This window comes from Gracilinanus agilis, chromosome 2 (assembly GCF_016433145.1).
Source record: "Gracilinanus agilis isolate LMUSP501 chromosome 2, AgileGrace, whole genome shotgun sequence".
NCBI classification, from domain to species: Eukaryota; Metazoa; Chordata; class Mammalia; order Didelphimorphia; family Didelphidae; genus Gracilinanus; species Gracilinanus agilis.
This window is the reverse complement of record NC_058131.1, coordinates 288,677,487-288,700,228: the sequence shown is the minus strand read 5'-3', so window position 1 is coordinate 288,700,228 and position 22,742 is coordinate 288,677,487. Positions and strand designations below refer to the sequence as shown.

Sequence of the window (22,742 nt, the reverse complement as noted above, 5' to 3'; positions counted from 1 at the left end):
GTACAGTAGAAGTTGGAAATGAAAAAGAACCTGCCTTGAGGTATGAGAATAACAGGAGTTGCTGCCTCTGGAGGCTGCCTCACTGGTTAGTCTCCTAGGAATGCTGGAAGGGCTAGAGGGAGACAGCTCTACAGGGAGTCATCCTCTAGCCTAAGCTCTGGGTTCACCCCACTTCCCAAGAGAGAGGAAAGAGGGAAACAGAATGGAGGAGCATGGGAGAAATCCTGGGAAGCTTTGGTCTAGGGCAGTGGTACCATCTCTCCCCCTCCCCCTGGGGACCCAGACAGGGCCCCCACTCCTCATGCGCTGCACGTAGCTGGTCGGGGAGAGTATAAATTGGATAAAAGTCCATCAAACGGCTGCAATTAAGTTATTGATTTTCGACGCTGCCTCATTAAACCGAGCGCTTCACTCTGCCTGTCCCCGCCATGGCTCTAATTTGACATCATGTTCAATTTAAGGAGAGCAGAACTTGGGACGTGAGGCTCAGCTGGGGGCATCTGGGGAGAGATGCAGGGAGAGACCAAGGGACAGATGGATGGATGGATGGATGGGCCTGAGAAGCCTCACCTGTCTTGTCACAGAGCCATAGTGTCCTACCATAAGAGTCGGACCTTAGAACAGAGTCTAAAGAGGTCCTCAGATTTCCTCAGGGTGCTTTGGGTGAACCTCTCATTTGCTCTATCCTGTTCCAGCTTCTCTGGGTGCATATTATATCTACCACTGGTCACCTGCAACATCCTTAGGAGGAAAGGACTATACTGATCGTCACATTTGTATTTGTAGCACTGAACGTTGGGCCCTCTACACAAAACACTCTTGATAAGTGACTGCTGAACTGAATTCTAAATTGAATGGCAGAGGTGGAAGGGAACTTAGAACACAGAATATTAAAACTAGAAGGAACCTTAGAATGTCAGATCAGGAAGAGAGCTTAGAACCGTGTTGGTGAACCTGTGGCACACGTGCCGCCTCTCTGCACAGTAGCCAATAGGAGTGCTTCCTTCCTCCTCTGTCTAGGGTAAGGTTGGGGGCTCACATGCAGTGTGAGGGTCACGGTTTGGGCACTCAGTTTCTAAAAGGTTCACCATCACTGCCTTAGAACATAGACTGTCAGAGCTAAGAGGGACCTCAGAGATCAGACTGGACTAAAGATCTATCATTTGCCTATGGATCTCTTCTTAGAGAAATGTATTTAAATACATAAAATAGAATAGATAGGGTTATAAAGAAAACCAATTATACAAATGTATAAAAAATAATTTTCCTATCCAATTTCACAGACCCACTGATATCTCTCCATAGACCCTAAAGTTAAGAACCCTCAAAATCCTCCTTTTACAGATGAGGAGATACATCCAGGCTGGGTAAGTTATTTGTCTAAGCTCACACAAAAAGTTTGGGGAATGCTCCCAGATCTTAGTTTCTCTATTTACAAAATTAAGGATTGAGTGAGACCATCCTGAAGGTGTCTTCTGGCTCTAATCCACATCTCTGCCTGAGGGACCCCATCTGCTCGGATCTATGCCCACCTGCTCAGCCCAGAGTTCCAGCTAGGAATGAGGTCTCAGAACATTTGGGACTTCTGAGTCTCCCCTCCACAGGCCGTGGCCTATCCCATCCCAGCTGTGGCCTCCCTTTCCCATGGGCAGCGTGGTCTTCAAGCTGTCCTGCCAGGCCAGTCTAGAGGTGAGCCCAGCTCACTGCCTGGCCTAATGAGGGAGTGTCTGGAAATGCTACTGCAGCATTTCTCGGAGAGCTCCCCATCCTCCCTCCCTCTTTCTCTCCCAGCCTGCCTCTCGTCTCCCTTTTTCTGGCCCTTGGCGGGCTCTCATTCTGGAGAGACGTATATTTATTTCGTAGTCTTTAGCATTTCTCCTTTCCCTCCCCACCCACCCTTCTCCCTCCAGCCCAGCCCAGCCCACCCCTGCAATGCGCCTCCCTCTCTTCGATTAAAATTGGAATCACTGAAGAGAAGGACAGGGATGAGGTATGGTATCTTAGCATCCCAGGGAAGGAGCAATGGAGAGGAATCAGGGGCCTGGGTGCAAGATGTGTGCATGCATATGTGTGTGTGTGTGTGTGTGTGTGTGTGTGTGTGTGTGTGTGTGTGTAAATACAAGTACCTTAGCCAGGGAGATTGTAGACTTCACACACTAGGATCCCACCCTAAGCTCTTCTACTTACCATTTGCATGACCTTGGTCAAGTCACAACCTCTCTGTGAAACCCAGAGCACCCCTAGCTAGGATGTAGCAGTACCCTCCTGTACACCAAACAGTCTTTCCAGAATCTATCACCCTGGTATTGCTAAGGGGCAGAACTCCCTGTAGGACTCAAGAAAATTAGTTGAGAGGCAGTGAGGTGGCCCAGTGGATTAAGACTACACTTGGAATCAAGAAAACCTGAGTTCAAATCCAGCCTCAGACACATAGGACCTTGACCAAGTCACTTAACCTCTGCCTGCCTCAGTTTCCTCATATGTAAAATGGAGAGAGTAAAAGTACCTACCTCCCAGGATTGTTAGGAGACTCAAATTAAATATACATAGAAAGTGCTTTGTTCTCTTTAAAGTACTCTATTGTTATTGTTCAGTCATTTTTCAGTTGTGTCCAACTCTTCATTTGGGGTTTTCTTGGCAAAGATACTAGAGTGGTTTACCATTTTCTTCTCCAGCTCATTTTATACATGAGGAAACTGAGGCAAAAAGGGTAAAGTGACTGGCCCAGGGTCACACAGCTAGTGTCTAAGATCAGATTTGAACTCTGGAAAATTAGTATTGCTGACTCCAGGCCCAGTACTCTGTGCATGATGGTTGCCAAAGCATTGTATAAGTGCTGGCTATTATTATTATTATTAAAGCTGGACCAGGATCCAAGCTGGCTGCGGTAGAAGAAGCCCTCCAAGGCAAGTCAAGGAACCCAAGTCTGAATGTCACCTTGATTATCTTTTTTTTTTTAAACTTTTACCTTCTATCTTATAATTAATACTGTGTATCAGTTTTAAGGCAGAAGAGCAGTGAGGGCTAGGCAATGGGAGTTAAGTGACTTGTCCAGGTCACATGGCTAGGAAGTGTCTAAGGCCACATTTGAACCCAGGACCTCCCGTCTCTAGGCCTGGCTCTCCATCCACTGAGCTACCCAGCTGCCCCCTTTGATTATCTTACTGCCTTGGACAAGCCACCTAACTTCCCTGGGACTGTTTCCTCATGTGGAAAATGAGAGCTCGCTAGCCCAGATGATCTCAAAAGTCCTTCCAGCACTAAATTCTGTGATCCTATTTCCATAGTGTTCTATGGTTTCTAAAGCATTTTCCACAGTCATGATATAATTTGATTCTCAAAACAGCCCTAAAAAGTAGGCAGTGTAAATGCTATGTAAGGAAAACCATGCAAGCCAATATCCTGGCCGAAATGGCCTGCCTGATGCTTCCCCCACAACCTCCCTTCTCCTGCCCCATCCCTAGAATTCTCTCTCTTCTTGTCTCTGCTTCTTAAAGTCCCTGGCTCCCTTCAAGGATCATCGCGACTGCCACTTTCCTTCCCTGAGACGTTTTCGATTCCCTGTGCCTTTCGGTTAGAGGCAGCTGTGGCTCAATGGAGAGAGTGTTGGGTCTGTGTTCAAACCCAGCCTCAGACACTTCCTAGTTTGGGACTCTGGACAAGTCATTTAACCTCTGATTGCCTGACAAAAGGATCCACTGGAGAAGGAAATACCAAACCACTCCAGTATCTTTTGCTAAGAAAACCCCAGATAGCTATGGTCCCTGGGGCTCATGAAGAGTTGGACATGGCTGAACTACTGAGCCCCTCAATTTTAGGGTGCTACTCACTCCCAAATTATAATGTATTTTTTCATATATATATATGTATATATATATATATATATACATATATATATATTTAAACCCTTACCTTCCTTCTTGGAGTCAATACTGTGTATTGGTTCCAAGGCAGAAGAGTGGTAAGGGTAGGCAATGGGGATCAAGTGACTTGCTCAGGGTCACACAGCTAGGAAGTATCTGAGGCCGGATTTGAACCTAGGACCTCCCGTCTCTAGGCCTGGCTCTCAATCCACTGAGCTACCCAGATGCCCCCCCCCTTTTTCATATATATTTTATATTCACTCATTTCCATTCCTGTTGTTTCCTCCCAGCAGAATTTCAGATCCTTGCTGGTAGGGATCATTTTTGGTTTTGTTTTGGTCTTTGCATCTCTGGCATTGTAGCATGAACACATAGTAGGAGCTTCACACATGCCTTTAGGAAATGGAATTGAATTGAATAAAATCTGTCCAAGGATAGAATAGACTACACTGGGAGAGAGTGAGTTCTTTGCCAGAGAAGGTTTTCAAGCAAAGGCTGCAAGGCCACTTTGGGGAGATATTATAAAGGCTACTCCAACTCAGGTACCAATTAAGTCATTCTGAGTTTCAGTGACTCTCTAGCTATCATTCTCTTTTTCCAGATGTGAAAATTGAGGCTTAGAGCAGTAAAGCGACTTGTTCCAGGTCACACAGGTAGGAGGTGCCCGAGCTAAGATTCAGACACTGGTCTCCTGGCTCTAGCTATCAAAACAAAGCCGACGGGGATTTCCCCAATGGAAGCCTCTTTAAAGCACTCCACACATGCTAGCTGTTATTACTTCTGAGCCCTTGGGCCCTTGCTTCTTCTCCCTCTACCAGCTGGAGCCTGGACACCGTGAGAGGGCATCTCTCGGGTGGCTTGTTGTGTAGTACTCCAAGGACCGCATCATACTGAGTCCTCCAAGACCGAATAAGTTAGGAGTAGGAGAGAGACTGCTTGTTTGACATCCTGTCTCTGAGCAGTAAGAGGCCATCCTGAGCCACATCTGTAACCAGGGGACATCCCATTTCTGTTTAAAGATCTCCAGTGCCAGGGAGCTTATGCCCTCCTAAGGCATCCCTTTCTACTTCTGAACAACTCTAGTTGTTAGTAAAGTTTTCTTCATATAGAACGACTTCCATCTAATGCTCGTAGTTCTGTCCTCCAAAGCCAAGCTGAACAAGTCCAATCCTTCTTGACCACACCAATCCTTCAGATGGATGAAAACAGCTGTGGTGTCTTAGGATCCTAGATTTGCCACTAGAGGGGGTCTCAGAGGTCATCTAGGCCACCCCACCCCATTTTATAGACAAAAAAACTGAGACCAAAGTAATTGTGACTTGTTGAAGATCATTCAGGTAGTATCAGATGTAGGATTTGAACTCAAGCCCTCTGACTCTGGAGTCCATACTCTTCACTATATTCTGCTCCACTAAATCATCTCCAGGCTACACACCCTCATTTCCTTTAACTATTGAATGTGTCTCCTCTGCTGGGCTATTCACTCTCCTTTGTCAACGAGCCAACGTCCAGAGCCAAATGCAATACTCCAGACACAAAATGACCAGGACAGAATAGAACTGGACCATCACCTGCCTTGTTCCAGATGCTAGCCCTCCAGTCACAAATTAAGCTCTCTCTGCCTTCCAGATCATTAAGCTGTCCCTTAGCAGCCATGCAACAACATTGGTGGGGAAGGGGCTGTCTTTCCTCTCCCTCTGCACTGGCCAGAAGAACCTCAAATAGAATAAGGATTTTTTTTCTGGGCCTATCATGCGCACGTTCCCCAGTTCCTAGTTGGGGACTTCCATTGCCTTGCCTTATTTTCTTTCCTGCTACTATCGTTACTGCTGGTGATGAAGAGTCACCAGACCTCTTCCCCAGGCAACCAACCCTAGTAGCTCCCTTCACATAGGATTCTCCCTGCTTCAACCCCCTTTCACATGGCAGGCACCCCCTCAGCTGCACCTACTTGCCATATCGACACCCTTCCCTTGGAGTCATGGCCTGAGAATATGGAACATTATGTGGAGAAAACACCTTCGAAACTATCTCATCCAACTCCTTCATTTTAGAGAGGATGACACTGCCCAATAGAGGCAGAAACTTGCTCAAGGTTACCCAGCTAGGTTCTAGCCTCAGCACTCAAGATAGAACCAAGGCCTCTCTCTGTTGTCATTATGTGCCGTCAACCCAACGGAGCTGGGAACATATCAGAAATGATGGATGGAAAAGTCACCTGTCATTCTGCAGAAATGTACTTGAAGGTCCCTAGGGGACTGGACGACTGCTATATGATTTTCAGCAAATGACTCTAGGCCTTAGTTTATCTTTCTATAAATAAGAGAGACAGGAGAGAAGATGATCCTTATTTTCTCTATCTTCCCCAATCCTTTTCCTATCTCGACATGCCAGTTCAAAACTCTCCTCCTCCAGGAAGCTTTTTCTATTCATTCTTTTTTTATACCAGGTTCTTCCCTTCCTAACCATCAACAATATGGCAGCTAAGGGCACAGTGGCTAGAGCATTGGGCCTGGAGTCAGGAAGATGTGAGTTCAGATCCAGCCTCAGATACTTACTAGCTCCGTGACTCTGGGCAAGCCTAAACGGTAACCATCTTGCAGGGGTTTTATGAGGATCCAACAAGATAATAATTGTAAAGCATTGAGTGCAGTGCCTGGCACATAGTAAGCACTATATAAATGTTAGTTCTTATGACGACGATGATGATGACGATGACAATGACGATGACAATGATGATTACAATAATGATGATGAAGATGGTGGTGGCTCTGAATGTAAAATTATATTGTATCAACTATCCAGGTGGGTAAGGGCATTGACTATGAAAGAGGATTTATCAGGTAGAGAGAGGGGAAGTTGGGGAGAAAGGTTACCTAGGTGAAGGGGGGCATCCTGAGCTAATGCAAGAAGTTGGAAAGCACTAGATACATAGAGGGATGTGGTCAATAATCCATTTTGGTGGAGTGTAGACAAACTAATAAAAGTTCTACAGTGCTTAAGAGATTACAAAGCATTTTCCTCCTAAAGACCCTGAGAGGCAGGGAGAACACATGCCAGAACCCCAGATAAATATAATATACAGACAGTATTCGTCATGATCTTGGAGAAAGGTATGAGGATACCCAGGTTCCAATCCCAGTTCTCTTTCTTACTAGCTCTATCAGCAAAGCCAAGTCACTGAACCTGTGTCCTCACCTGTAAAATGATCATTTATCTCTGGATCCATAGTGCCTGGTATTCAGTAGGCACTTAATAAATGCCTATTGATAGACATATGAAAACATACCAGAATTATTGTGCCAAATTATGAGTTTCAAGGGCTCTGGGATTATATAATTAATTAAGAGAATTAACATTCCTGATCTTTTTAAGGATTGCTATACAACACCAAATTACAAAAGCCTTACTGTATTATTAGCGTGATAGGGGCAAGAGGTGGCTGTTACACTAGATACTATGAATCTGTCCCAAGGAAACCAGCCTAGAGAGATGAAGTGGCTTCCTAGCATCACCCAGCTAGGAAGTACTGAATGGAGCCAGGATTCAAACCCAGGTCTCCTGCCTCTAGTATTATGTCCAACTTTATGTTCACTGTGGGATAAACCTCAAAAGTTGGGGCTAGAAGGTGGAGGGTGCCAGGCTTTTCTCCTTTAGGTAGTGAAGTGTCATTTATGGTTTGCTATACTCTTGTCCCTCTCTCTGATTCTGTCTCTTCCCCAGGTCCCGGGGGATCTCGTTATCCCCTGAGTGCAGCACTCAGGGACCTGACATCTTTTCTGATGTTACTTGATTTGGTAGTATTTAGGGGGGGAAAAAGTATCACCAGGTAAGTATTCCCTACATAGCAGGAACCTTCAAAGGAACATCCCTGATGGGCACCGAGTGCAAGAACACAGGCTTGACAGCTGGAAGAGACCAACAAATCCAACCTTCTCATTTACAGATGAGGAAATGGCTTGCTGAAGGTCCCCACGGACAGGAAATAGAAGAGCCATAATTTAAACATTGGCCCTCTTGACTCCAAATTCAAGTGATTTTTTTGGTACTGTTTTTCTATTTTTCTATCTATTTTTTCTGTTGTATTTTCCCACTACTTACGTGGACTCTTTTCTCCAGGGATATGAACCTACTGAGCCATGTTCAGATCAAGCCGCCTCCAATCCAGACATCCTTCCCTTCTCCTTCCCACCAGAAACCTGGATTTTGTCCCTAAAATCACTCTAGACCCTGACAAGTGAGCTTTTGTCTTATCATGTGTGAATCTAGGCCTTCAATTCATTGCTTGCCATCTATGGACCATGCTAAAACATGTCCCCCCCAACTCTCAATTTCCAAAATCCCTTAACTTCCCTTTTAAAGTGTAAGCTCCCTGAGAATACAACTTCTTTTCCTTATCTGTATTTGTGTCTTCAGTGATTGACTTTGATCTGTCTATATCTGTCTGCCTGTCTGTCTATTATCTGTCTGTCTGTATGTCTTTCTGTCTACCTACCTATCTATCTGGCTACCTGCCTGCCTGTCTCTCTGTCTATCATCTATCATCCATCCATCTATCTCTGTCTGTCTGTCTCTGTCTCTATCTATGTCTGTCTCTCTGCCTCTTTCTCTGTATCTATCTATCTCTGTCTCTGTCTGTCTGTCTACTAGATCATGTGGACTAGCTCCCATCCCCCATCCCTGCTGCTATTTCCAGGTCAGCTGGGCCCTACCATAGTCCTTGTGATGGGAAGACAGTGCCAGGAAATTCAGGTTTCATGGGCAGTCAGAAGAGCACAGCAGCCAGAAGGTGCATGTTTTGTGTTTGACTGAAGAAAATGACATCAATTTCCTGACTCAGAAGATTTTAACCTCTTCCTGAAATTTCTGCAGCTAGCAGGGACCATGAATCCTGCAAGGTTTGGAAATCCCACTGTGGTGGCAGGCACCAAATGGACCAACAGGAAGAAGAGGAGGAGGTAGAAGAAGAGAATGGCGAAGTCATATGGAAGAAGACATAGCTTGGCAGGAGAGAGTAAAAGGACAAGAAGAGGATGGGGGAGGAAAAAGAAAAGGCTGAGAGGGAACAAAGAAGAAAAAGGAAGTAAGGGAAAAGAAATGGAGGAGAGGGCAGCTAGGTGGCTCAGTAGATAGAGAGCTGGGCTCAGAGATGGGAGGTCCTGGGTTCAAATCTGACCTTAGCCACTTCCTATCTGTATGACCCTGGGCAAGTCATTCAACTCCCATTGCCTGGCCTTATTGCTCTTCTACCTTAGAACCAATACTTAATATTGATTCTAAGACAGAAGGCAAAGATTAAAAAAAAAGGTTAAAAAAAAAGAAAAGAAGTGGAGAGAGAGGGCATGGGAGAAGAAAAGAATTAGGAAAAGGAGCTATACAAATTAGGGGAAGAAAAAGAGGTTGAGAAGGAAGAAATGGAAGAAAGAGGATGAAAAAGATGTAATAATAATAAAAAATTAAAACAATTGTGTATAAATAAAGTAGTTCTTTGAGGTTGTTTACAAAGTGATTTCTTTATCACAGTCCCATGGGGAAAGTCAGGGCAGAAATTATTTTACTCATTTCAAATAAGAAGAAGTTTAGGCATTATCATTCAGCCTCCTGCTCCTAACACTACTCAGCTCAGGCTGTGCATCCTTCCTTGCTTAAAATGCCTGTAGGAGGTAAAAGAACTGGGTCACTTTTGTGGACAAAGCTATGATAAAGCTTTAGAGTGTTCTGTCTACTATCTATCATGATGCTATAGCCGCCATGCCCAAGTCTATACAGGCAGCCTCCTCCTCCTCCATCAGTCAGCCCTGGTTGAGGCAGGGGAAGATGAGAGTAGGCCCAGGCATGAGAGTGAGCACTTCAAAAAAAACAGAATAAGGGGCAGCTGGGTAGAGCTCTCAACAGTGGGTTGAGTCAGGCCTAGAGACCCGAGGTCCTAGGCTAAATCTGGCCTCAGACACTTCCCAGCTGTGTGACCCTGGGCAAGTCACTTGGCCCCCATTGCCTAGCCCTTACCACTCTTCCAACAAGGAGCCAATACAAAGAAGTTAAGGGTTAAAAAAACACAGAATAGAAAATAATCTATATCAGAGATGGAAGGGACACAGGATGCCAGGGAGTGACCTTAGAACATAGGATGGAAGGAACCCTATTCCACAGAATGTCCAAGGTGAGGGGGTCCTAGAGTCAGAATGTCAAAAATGAAAAGGACCTGGGGGCAACTAAGTGGCTCAGTGGATTGAGAGACAGGCCTAGAGATGGTAGGTCCTGGGTTCAAATCTGACTCAGACATCTCCCATCTGTGTGACCCTGGGCAAGTCACTTAGCCCTCATTGCCTAGCCCTTATCACTCTTCTACCTTAGAATCAATACACAGTATTCTAAGACAGAAGGGTTTTTTTTTAATGAAAAAGACCTGGGGGCAGCTAAGTGGCTCAATGGATAGAGAGGCCTGAGGATAGAAGGTCTTGGATTCAAATCTGACCTCAGATGCTCCCTAGGGCAAGTCACTTAACCCCCACTGCCTAGCCCTTGTCACTCTTCTCTCTTAGAATTAATACATAATGCTATTTTTAATGAAAGGGATCTTAGAGCACAGTCTCAGAGGTGGAAGGGACCTCAGACACATAGGCTATCAGAACTGGAAGGAGCCCTAGAAATTATCCACACATTTTACAGGAATTCAGACTGGGGAACTTCCTAGACCTATACTTTGCTTTTCAGACTTTTTATTTTATTTTATTTATTTTTTGCTTTTTCAGGCTTTTTAAAGAGAAACCCCATCCCCACCCTGTCTTTCTCCATCACCTGCAGCTGCTATAACTGCTCTGAACACTTTCTATTAAAAATTAAAAACCACTTGTCGAGGCCCCAGGAACGTTCTGATTACACAGGAAACAACCCTCCTTCTCAAGCTCTTCTCAGCTCCCTCGGTGATCATCACTCCTGCAGCCAGCTCACTATGTTGGCCTCAACCCCCAGGCTTCCGGCTGCACAGCCTAATCTAGACGGATGAGCCTTGGGAGACATGGGAGACTTTGGACAGCAGCTGAGGGGGAGAGGCAGAGCTGGAGAGGGCAAGAGAAGGCAGGAGCTGCAAGCAGGGGAATCTGGAGACAAGGGGCAGAGGAAGACCCTGGGGGGATGAGGAGAGAGAGGGGAAGGGGTAGGAAAAGAGAAGCGGGGCTGGAGCTGGCATAGAAAGGAGGAGAGGAGAGGTGGGCTAGCAGGGGCTACACTGGATGGAGGGTGAGAGCAGAGGCTAGGTGCTCTTCCTCATTCTTCTTTTGCCTCTTCTAGGAGATGGCCTCCGCTGGTAACCCTCCAGCAGCGGCAGCGGCTGAGCTCCTGGAAGCAGGAATGGTCCATGAGCCACCAACAGTTACTAATTAGTGTGTCCAGAAGCTGTGGGCATCCATCCAGGCCAAATCAGGGGATGGCTTTAGCTTCAACTAGTTTGGGGGGGTGGGGAAGAGGAGGCTCGTGCCTGGGAATTTCTCAGCTGCTCAAACATCTGTGGTTGCTGAAGCCTCCTGACCACTCCCAAGCCCCTCTGTTCTTTCTGGTCCTCCCTCCTCACCACCGTAGGACAGAGGGTGTAAGAGAAAGCCAGTCTGAGATCTGGTCAAGGCAGGTGTGGCCCCTCAGGATGAGCCGCTTCCCTGGTCAGGCCTGAGGGGTGCCACCAAAGCACCCCCTTGGGAAAAGGAATCAAATTCAGCCTCCTAAGCTCTACTCACAGTATCAAAAATCAGTGCTAAAAAGGGAAAGCAAAATGTCAGTCTTGGTGAGGATTTTATCCCATCAGATGCTGATAGAACACAGGACACAGAACTGGAGGGAACCTTAGAACACAGGATGTTAGAGCTGGAAGTGACCTAAAAAAACCAATCTATTCCAAAGCTCTTCTTTTAGAGAGAAGATGATCGAAACTCAGAGAAGCAAATAGACTCTGCTAGGGTCATACAGCCAGCTGGAGGAAAAGACAAGCCTAGAACCCAGACCTCTTGTCTCCCAGTTCAAGGCTTCTTCCCTAGACCCATCATTGTAATTCACTGGCTGTTGCTTTCAGCACTTACATTAGGCCTACATTAAGTAGGATTGATGCTGCTGCTTTGATTAGGATTTTATTGTGTTACTCTTGGCTTCTAGCAGGAGAGAATCAGATCCCTAAGTGCCCCAGACCCACGTTGCTAATTCATCCGGAGAAGACCCTGACCTCCCCCCACCAACAGCAAACACATTGTCCTCCCAGATCTCATCATCCCTTCCTGGTTCTTGACCTCTGGGGTCTTCTGGGGGGGGGGATGGTGAGAGTGGGTGCATTTCTACAGCACCCCTAGTCCAGGCACCTGGACCCCAAGCCCTTCTCCGAGGGGAACACAGAGGCCTCTGTCTGCCCCTCCTTTTGTCCTCCCCTGCCTTGGCCTCATTCTTCCCCCTCCCCCAGGCTTGGCCCCTTTTGGTATTGAAAGCCAAGCGCTGTTGCTAGGCGAAGAGATATTGCACATATAGATCTTCCTGGACTTTAATTAAAAACATCTTTAGAAGTTGTCTCTGTGGACGCTGGGCACGATTGATTCCACCTCTGGCCCCTGGGGGCTCCCTAGCCAGCCCTCTCCCCAGTCACTGAGCCGGCCTCCTTCCTGTCATTCCCAGTAGAGACAGGGAGACATGACCCAGCCTAGGAAGGGCGAGGGGGGCTTTTGTGGCCAGACACACTAATGCCCTGGTCCTCCTTGATGCATGGCTGAGCTCTTCAAAGAGGATGATGCTCAGGCTCATTCAGGCCTGGCTGTGGCTTCTGTTTTTTGTGTTTTTTTCATCTTTGGATTCCAGCCCTGCCAATATCTAATTCACGGCATGACCCTGGGTAGATCACTTCCTCTATGGACCTTATGGCATGGTAGAAAGAGCAGTGGCTTTGAGGTCAGAGGTCCAGAGTTGAAATCCCAGATATACAATTCACTACCTGTATGAACTTGGCAAGCCACTTAACACTCTGGTCCTCGTTTCTTCATCCGTAAAATGAAGGTTTGAACTAGATGATTTCCTGTCCAGCTCTAAGTCTGAAGATTTTGTTCCCTTATCAAATGGGTTTTTATTATGCCAGCTGATCACTAACGCCCTTCCAACTCTAAAAGTCTTATGATTCTCCCAACCTGTGTTCCTCCATTCATTCACCAGAGCACAGATTAGTATCCTGAGGGAGGTTGTAAAAAACATGGATCTGGCTTCCTCCCTGACTAGCACCATCGTCTTGGATGAGTCTCTTCTCCTGTCTAGACTTGATTCAGCTTCTTCCTCTGGAAAACAGGAATGATCCCATCTGGCCTCAAATGATCTTATGAGGATAAAATGAGATCATGTATTTTAAAGCCAGATGGAAAAGTTCAAAGTACTAAAGGTTGGTTGTTATTATTCAATGAGTGTCCTGGGAGGCTCTCACTGCATTACCGTCTTCCCCACAGGGAGGGATGTCTGGGAACAAAGCTCCTCCACCCACAAGCACCATTTGGCAAATTATAGCCCATTGGGCCCCCAGATTCAAGTTTCTACTTGTGAGAGGAAGAGGGGAAAGGGGCTGGGGATCGTCCTTCCCTCTGCCCATTGACAGGGCCCCAGAAGAACAGGGGATGCCACACATCCCAAAATATTGCTGCAGGAAGGGACTTGAGCACATCAGAACACAGAATATCTAGGGGAGGAAGGGATCTGAACTCCTCATTTGACAAGTCTAGAAAGGGCCTTAGAAATCAGTTGGTCTAAATTTTACAGAGGAGATAACTGAGGTTCAGAAATGGGAAGCCACTGGTCCCAGAGTAACACAGTGTGCAGCCGGAGCTGGTCCAGGAGCTCGAGACCAAGGCTCCCTGGCCTCCTACAGGCAGCTCCTCCCTCTCCTGGGAGTACTGGCCCATTGGTGGCTGCTCGGCACACTCTCCTTCCCTTTTAACTTCTAAGCATGCTAATTTGCAAGGATTGCCGCCTTTCATGTTTCCCAGCCGTATTTCCCTTCTCCCTCTGATCTCCAATTTTGCACAGACACTGTCGCCTCTCGTAGGCCGTGTTCCCATCAGTTGGTGATCAGGCAACTCAGTAAATGTGAGTGATTTTCAAAGCCACCCGGATTCTTGTCGAATACCCTGGTGCCAGGATTGCTTCCGCTTTAAAAGTTGCTGAAGTAAAATAAATTAATTTCATTTAATTTCTTTTCCCAGTGGTCTCACTGGCTTATTTGGTTCTGAAGTTCACCCACCCACCCGGGAAGAACAGCCACGGTGCCAGACGTTAGCCCCAGCTCTTCTCAGGGTTCTGTACCTTAGGGCCCCTCTCCCACAAACCTGGCCCTTCCGTGGACATATTGTTGTTCAGTTTGTTTCAATCACATCTGATTCTTCGTGACTCCTTTGGGGGTTTCTTGGCAAAGATACTAAAGTAGTTCCTTCTCTAGCTCATTTGACTAAGGAGGAAATGGAGCCAGCTGGGTTAAGTGACTAGTCTGGGGTCACACAACTAGAGGTCATCAACTCCACGCTACCCCCTCAAACACTATTGCACTCACACTTCCCATTGTGTATTTTTTTTAATCTATTTTTTTATTAGCAGGATTTATTTACAAGTGTCACAGCCCCTCATTCCCCTCCTCACATCATAGAAGGCATCATCTGGGAGACAGATATGTATGTATAAATTATGTCTTTCATATTTCCATTTTTGAGTTCATTCTTGGGATGTTTTTTTAATTTTAAATTTTTATCCTCCCATTGGATCTTAGGATTTAGAGCTGAAAAAGATTCTGGAGATCAGCTAGTTCAATGCCCTCCTCACTTTCTAGAAGAGGAAAGTGACACCAGAGAGGGAAATTCCCCCACACACCCTGCTCAAGGAGACACAGCCCTTAAGTGACTGAGGCTGTTTTCAAAGCCAAGTTCTTTGTCTCCAAAGAGAGTGTTCACCAGAGTTCTGGGAGGTCATTAGTTAATTTTAAAAATTTATAGTAAGAATGACAGCTAGCATTTAGAAAGCTCTTTAAAGTCTGCAAAGCACTTTACACATGTTGGCTCATTTGACCTTCACAACTACCCTAGGAGCCAGGTACGATGATATTCTCCATTTTAGAGTCGGGGGCATTTTACAGAAAGGCTAAATGACTTTCCCAGGGTCATGAAGCTGGTAAGTGTCTGAAGCTGTATTTAAATTCAGGACTTCATCACTCCAGGTCCAGTGCTCTGTGCACTATGGCACCAATTGTCCTTAGTATTGACAGGAATAAACTGAGGCTTAAGAAAGGACGTCACTTATTTGAGGTCATATAACTAGTAAGCAATGGATCTGGGACTTGAGCCCAGAGCTCAGGTTTCCCGGGATTCTTTCCATTTCACCAAAGCTACCTCTCCTAAAAATCTCCAGCTGGTTTGTTCAGCACTTGCCATTTCACAAACCTTCAAAATTCATTATCTGGTTTCACTGGTCCCAAGAGAGAATCAATCATTATACCCATTGACAGAAGAGGAAACTGAGGCCCACAGTCATTATCTATTTTCTTTTTGAGCTCTTCGGGCACCAATGAACTCATTACGTGGTAAGGCAAGCCATGTATTTCTGGACAACTCGGATTTTTAAGAAGTTCTTAATTATGCTAAGCCCAAATCTACCTTCTTGTAACTTCGCTCCATCAGTAATGAACTCCCCATTCAGACCTCATACCGTGCTCTGTTTTGTATTTCTCTGAAGCACTTGTTATATAATTCCGTATGGCACAGTTAATGGCGTGTCTTTTACCCCTAGTAATTGGTGGTTCTGCGATGGCAGGGACTCCACCTTAATCATCTTTGTACCTCTCCAACATCTACTTAGCAAAGGGCTCTGCACATTCAAGTGTTTAATAAATATTTGTTGTAATGATCTGAATGAATTGGTCCTGGTTCTACCCTCTGGGGCCAAGCAGAACAAGCTTAACATGACAGCCTTTCAAATACCTGGAGGCATCTATCGCAGAGTTATAGATTTAGATCAGGAAGAAAGCTCTGAGGCCAATGAGTCTAATCTTCCACATTTTACAGGTGAGGGAACTGAGGCCCAGTGAGATTCCATGTCTTGCCCATAGTCATAAAAACAGTAAGCATTAGAGGTAGAATTTGAATGCAAGCCTTTGAATCCAAGGCCAATGCTCTTTTCCCTGCACTAGGGTGTCTGTCTCTCTTCTATGTCTTCTCTTCTCCAGACTAAATATCCTGGCTCCTTCTATCGATCATCGATATGGCCTAGTTTTCAATCCCTGCCATTCCCCTTCCCTGGATGCTCTCCAGCTCATCAATGTCCCTCTTAAAATATGGTGCCAAGGATGCAAATAATTCCAAATTGGGGTTCTATTTTGTCTGCTTTGAAGGGCATAGAGGTGTGCTCTCACTCTCTCTCTTTTCTCTCTCTCTTTCTCTCTTTTCTCTCTTTCTCCTCTTTCTCTCTCAGAGATCACAGTTACTTAACATTATCCCTAATAAGTAGCTATCAGGCCTCTGATTGAAGGCCTTTCCTTAACAGAGAACTTACTGTGACATAGTCCATTCCATTTCTGGGCTGTTCTAATTATTAGGAACTTCCTTCCCTTCTTCCCTTACATCTCCCTGTCTCTGTCTCTCCCTCCCTCCTCCCCACTTCTCTCTCTCTCCCCCCTTTTTCTCCTTGTCACATTTCCTCTTTCTCTATGTCTCTGTCTGTCTCTGTTTCTGTCTCTGTCTCTCACCATCTCTGGATCTCTCTGGATCTCTCCTGCACACACATACACTCATGTACTCCTCACATATACTCAGAAGCAGACATACACAGCGTATATATTATCACACATACACATGGAGTCATTCTCATAGTCTAAGTATGTAGGAATGCACAGCCAAGTCCTACATGGACATAGATTGTAAGTACAGCTAGCGGTGGCGACGAGCAGTGCGTGCACATACCCACTGGTGCTCCTGGTCCCCGGGTGCCTTCCCAGTCCCCCCCTTCTTTTGCATCTGTCACTCTTCCTGGCCCACTTTCTCCTCTTCCATTTCCCTGGGCTGATTGTTTGGAAGAAGCTGCCTGATCATTACCTGTCAATCGCCCTGGCCCAGAGAGAGCTGGGAATTACCACTCCCAGAAACAGGATGACTTCTCATGCCCTTATGTGTCCCCCCCCAACCCCAGCCCAACTCCCCAAACATCCCTTGGAGGAACAAAGCTTGTCCCGGAGCCCTGCCCCTGGGCCTTTTAGTGACAGGCAATGCAGAGACACGCCAAGATAGCAGGCCTCAGGGCTTGGAAGGAAAGACCAAGGGAGAAGAAGCCTTCCCTCCCCTCTGCCCCAGGCCCAGGCTCCCACCTGAACCTCATGCTTCCATGCTAGAGGCTTAGGTTTCCAGGGAGGCAGAGGGCTACAGAGGCTACCAGAACAGAGTTCCTGGGTTAGAACTGAAGGCAATCTGGAGCTGGCTTAGCATGGGGCCAAGAACTTTGCTATCTGATGGGCAAGGCACTGGGGCTTCACCTGGGAGAGTGTCCCCTCCAAAGAAGGACCAGTGAGACAAGCAAAGACCTAGGCATATTTCTCTCCTTTTTTTTTTTTAACCCTTGTCTTCTGCCTTAGGATTGATATGGAGTATTGGTTCTAAGACAGAAGAGCTGTAAAGGCTAGGCAATGGGGGTTAAGTGACTTGCCCAAGGTCACCCAGCTAGGAAGTGTCTGAGGCTAGATTTGAACCCAGGACCTCCCGTCTCTGAGCCTGGCTCTCAATCCACTGAGCTACCCAGCTGAGGCTATTTTCCTCTTCTGATATATTATCCCCATATTTCTTCTTTTGGTAAACTCTGGCCTCCACACTGTTTCCAATTCACCATGTCAGCATATAGTCATGTTTATGTTGGTATGTCTGAGTGCGTGTGTATGTGTTCTCTGTCTCCATACTGGTATATCTCAAATCTAACTCGGAGAGTCTGTCCATCTGTCTGTACCTTTCTATGGATGAGAGTCCGTGCGTCCTTTTACATGTATAGATGGCTACCTTGTGTGCAGGTATGTATGGATAGCTATCCTTTTTTTTTTTTAACCCTTACTTATTGATTCTAAGACAGAAGGTGAGAGGTTGTTTGGTTTATTTTTGCTATTATTTTTAAAAGTCGGTTACTGTGTGTTGGTTCCAAGGCAGAAAGCAGTAAGGGCCAGTCAATGGGGGTTAAGTGACTTGCTCAGGGTCATACAGCCAGGAAGCATCTGAATCCAGATCTGAACCCAGGATCTCAGATCTCTGGGCCTGGTTCTCAATCCCCTGAGCCACCCAGTTGCCCCTTTATATGTATCTTTATCTCAGTTTTGTTTTAATTTTTGCTTTAAGTAAGAAATCTTTCTAGCCCCCACCCCTTCCCTGCCCCAACTCCCAGTGCCTTCCTTCTTCCATCACCTCCAGTTTAGGCAGAAGCCTGATCAAACGCAGGCGGGTATTTGCATGCTATCTCCCTCATTGGAATAGAGGCTCCTCAGGCGTGTTTCTGCCTTGCTTTGAATCCCACAGTGCCCAGCGCCTAGTAAGACTTTAATAAATGCTTTCTCTCTTTCCATCTCTCTCTGAAAGTGTGTCTCAGCCCATAAGGACGTGTGTCTGCAAGTCTCTCGGTGTCTTCGAATATGTCTCTCTAGGGGTGTGACTGTGATCTCTGAGCGTCTCTGGGCTCGAGACGTGTCATAGTGTGTTTCGAGAGTGTCTGCGACGTGTCTGCACTCACCCCTTACTCTCTCTCTGTCTCTGTCTCTCTGTCTCTCTCCCTCTGTCTCTCCCTCTCTGTCTCTGTCTGTCTGTCTCTCAGCAGCAACAGAACCTCCCAGAAGCCCTTAAAGAGGGGCAAAGAGCTGTGGCAGGATTTGGAAGTTCCAAGAGCCCCGCGGAGGCTGAGGACCCAGGGAGGCTGCCCGCGCAGGGCCGGAAGTGGGAGCAGAACGCTCCAGGGTTTAGGCTTTCCCGGACAGCCCGACTCGCCTCACCTACCTACGGGCGAGAGCTCAGCCACACTGCCGATGTAGGGGCCCTGGAGGAAGCGAGGCTCGCTGTCGTTGATGTCCTGGACTTTGATGATAAACTCTGACTCGGGTTCCAGGAGCTGGTCGGTGGCCCGATCCCGCGCCTGGGCTCGGAGGGTATAGAAGGTCTTCTGCTCCCGGTCAAGCCGCTCCATGGCATGGATGTCACCAGTCAACTCGTCAATCAGGAAGATGGTCCCGGCCCCCTCCCCAGAGATGGTGTATTTGATGGAGCCGTCCCCCTCGTCGGAGTCAGAATGGATCTGTGGGGAGGGAGGGAGAGGGAGGGAGAGTCAGTCATCTTCTCCTCGCCAAGAGGTCAAGCCACATTGAAGGGAATCATCCCTGACCGCTACGCTGACGCTCAAACACTGTATCGAGCGCTGGCCTTGGAGTCGGGAGGACCTGGGTTCCAATCCAACCTCAGACACTTACCAGGTGTCTTACTAGGTTAAGATCGCTGAACCCTGTTGGCCTCAGTTTCCCTATCTTTAAAATGTGCTGGAGAAGGAAATGGCAAACCACTCCAGTATCTCTGGAAAGAAAACCCCAAATAGAGTCACAAAGAGTCAGACCTGAGGGAACAACAACAGAGTTCAAATCAGAGAACATTTAACCTCTATCTCAGTTTCCTCATCTGTAAAATGGGTAGAATTTTTTCTATCCATCTGTAAAATGGGTAGGAACAATTACTTTCCAGGATTGTTATAAGGATCGCATGCAATAATATTTGTAAAATACTGCGCAAGCCTTAAAGTGCTACACAAAAACTAGCTATGATAATAACAATATTATTATTGAGCTCCATTAACACAGAGACTACATCTTGTCTACATTTTGCATCTCCTCCAGCCCTTAGCAGAGGACTCTGTACCAACCAGTGGATAGTAAAACAGATATTGGATGAATTGAAACCACCTCACAGAAGCCCTGCCCTTCCCCAAAACCACTGCAAAAGATTCCTTAAAAGGTGTCCATCCCTCTGCTCTCTCCCTCTCCAATCCCTGTTTCAAGCACTAGCAGATTCGTTGTGTGTCATTATGGTCCCATCCCTCCTTTGCTCCAAACCCCCACAATAGTTCCTCACTGCTTACAAAGTAAAAGTTCAATTCCTTAATCTTTGTCAATAAACAAACATTTGCTAAGAGCCTCCAAAGTGTCCCCACTGCCCTAAGTCTGGGGAATACAAAGAAACAAGTGAAAGGGATCCTGCCTTCAAGGAGTTTGCAGTTTCTACAATTTGGTGTCCCACTGTCCTTTAAAAAAAAAAAAAAAAAGGATTTATGTTTGTTTGCCTTTGCAATCTGTCCCTTCCTGAATGAACAACAAAAAATGAAACTCTCACCGTAAGTATGTATCGTCCAGCAAAATAAATTTCCATGGGTGCAGCCAGGTGGCATGGTGTCCTGGGTTCAAATTTGACCTCAGACACTTCTTAGCTGTGTGACCCTGGGCAAGTCACTTAACCCCATTTTCCCAGCCTTTGCCCTTCTGTCCTAGAATTGTTACTAAGACAGAAATTGAGGTTTAAAAAAACAACTCTTCATTGGCCATGTCCCCAGATGTATGTCTCTATATGTGAAGCCCCTCCACTCTCTGGAAGGAGATAGATACTGAGGTCTTCAGTCGTTTCTGCCCCTGGTTTATCTTTGCATTGATCATGGGTCCTACCTAGTCCTTCCAAGGTGGTTTTCTCTATCACATTGTTGTCACCGTATAAATTGCTCTCATCATGCTGCTCATTTATCACCTAGTTTTCCAGTATTGTTTTATATTACTATCCTTTCTCCACCCCCCAAACCTACACTCCCCCCAGGAACTCTATTCTCTAGGTAAGCTGAACTACTCCCTACTCTCTCCCCCACCCTTCCATGACTTCCATGACTCGGTGCCTTTACTCACCCATTCCTTTTTTCCAAATCTGACTGGGGTACCCTCAAGGTCCTCTAGACCCTTTCACAGGAACTGTGAGATGAAAACTATTTTCATAATAATCTTCCATTGTTTCAGTGACAGTCATAATCCACATAAAAGCTCTTTGGGATCCTGCATCATTTTTAAAAATATTAAGGGGTTCTGAAACCTTTAAAAAAAGGTTGAGAATCATTGGTTTAGAGCCCCATGTTGGCGAATCCATGGCACTAATGCCAGAGGGGGCTGCTCCCTTCCCCCTCTCTATATCTCCAAGGACATTCCTCACTTCCCCCACCTCTCTGCCCAGCAGCCCAATGGGAGCACTTCCTCCCTCCCCCTGTCTGGGGTAAGGCAGAGGGCTCACATGTGGCATGAGGGTGCAGTTTGAGCACTCAGACTCTAAAAGGTTTGCCATCACTGGCTTAAACTATCTTCCTCCCACCTATTGCTACCTGTTAACACCTCTCTATCCTTTAAATGCCACCAATCACCCTGCTTTATGTAGACTCGAAGTGCCTCCCTCCTCTGCTCCTCTAGCAAGCATCTACACTAAGTAATGACCTTCTTCTCGCATCCCATTCTTTACACTTCAGACCTCTAATAGTACTTCATACCTCTCTAAAGTTTATGTATTCTGTGACATGGTTCTTTGTCAAATCAGTCTACTGGGCTCTAAGTCACACGAGTGGGGCACACTTATTTTCTGTGGCTTCCCAAAGGAAGACTGGAGAAGCAGTATGGGAAAATTGATGCAGAGACTTAAAAGTGAGAGGCCCTGGTTTCAAATTCCATCTCTGCCACTTGTGTAGCCTCTCTGAGTTTCGGTTTTCTTGTCTATAAAATGAAGGGGTTGACTAGAAGGTCACAGGATCATAGATTTAGAGTTGGAAGGGACTTCAGAGGCCATGGAGTCTGACTTACAACAACCCCCCCCCCCGTTTTGTAGTTGAGGAAACTGAGATACAGGAAGAGTAAGTGATTTGCCCAGGGTCATAAAACCAGTGTCCCTTCTGGGTCCAAATCTATGATCCAGTGAATTAGAACCAAAGGGAAAAGTTACAGAGAGGCAAATTTCAGCTATAATAAGGGAAAATATTATTTTTTTCTTAAACCCTTACCTTCCGTCCTGGAGTCAATACTGTGTATTGGTTCCAAGGCAGAAGAGTATTAAGGGCTAGGCCATGGGAGTTAAGTGACTTGCCCAGGGTCACACAGCTGGGAAGTGTCTGAGGCCAGATTTGAACCTAGGACCTCTGGGCCTGGCTCTCAATCCACTGAGCCACCCAGCTTCCCCCTTATTATTTGTTTCTGATGTCCTCCTCACCTCTGCAAACTCTGCTTTTTTATAAAACAGAAAGCACTGGGTTTAGATTCAGAAGCCTTGAATTCAAATCTTGATTTTGCCATTAACTACCTGCGTGACCCTGAGAAAGTCACATCTCTGGGCATTCAGTTTCATCCCCTATAAAATTAAGGAGCTGAACAAAATAGACTGTCTCTTAGATCTCTGCCAGCTCTAAATCCAATGACCCCATAAGGCCCAGATCAAGTCCCACCTCCTCCAGGAAGCTTCCCATCCTATAAGGCTGAGCCAAGTCGCACGGCTTCTGTGAAGCCTCTCCTACCACTGTGGCCCGCACTAATCTCTTCCGCCTTTGAACTCCTATAGCACTTACTGTCTGTATCATTCATGCTGATAGTAAATCATTTACACCCTCGTACTGGAACTTAACTGTTTCACGTAAGCCTGACCTCATCCATGGACCTCTAAGCTCCTAGAGGGATGGCTACAGGAGGGACTCAGTCTGCTCAGGGAGGGCAGGGAGAAGCCTAATGGCTTTCCTCAGCCACAGACTGGGGGAGAGATTGCACATTTGGAGGGTTCATCTCTCCAAGCTGGGAAGGCCGTCTAGTCCAACCTCCCT

The 22,742-nt window shown here is 46.4% G+C and overlaps 1 protein-coding gene across 1 annotated transcript in view; it reads right to left on the bottom strand.

Moving 5' to 3' along the window:
- The window catches only part of CDH22 (cadherin 22), a 74,240-nt gene extending 55,167 nt beyond the window's left edge, over nt 1–19,073 (bottom strand). The window contains exon 1 of the mRNA XM_044661384.1: nt 18,872–19,073. Within this exon, the coding sequence (XP_044517319.1) occupies nt 18,872–19,058 (187 nt within the window). The 5' untranslated portion in view covers nt 19,059–19,073. The remainder of the gene's footprint in view (nt 1–18,871) is intronic.
- Between the last annotated feature and the right edge of the window lie 3,669 nt (nt 19,074–22,742).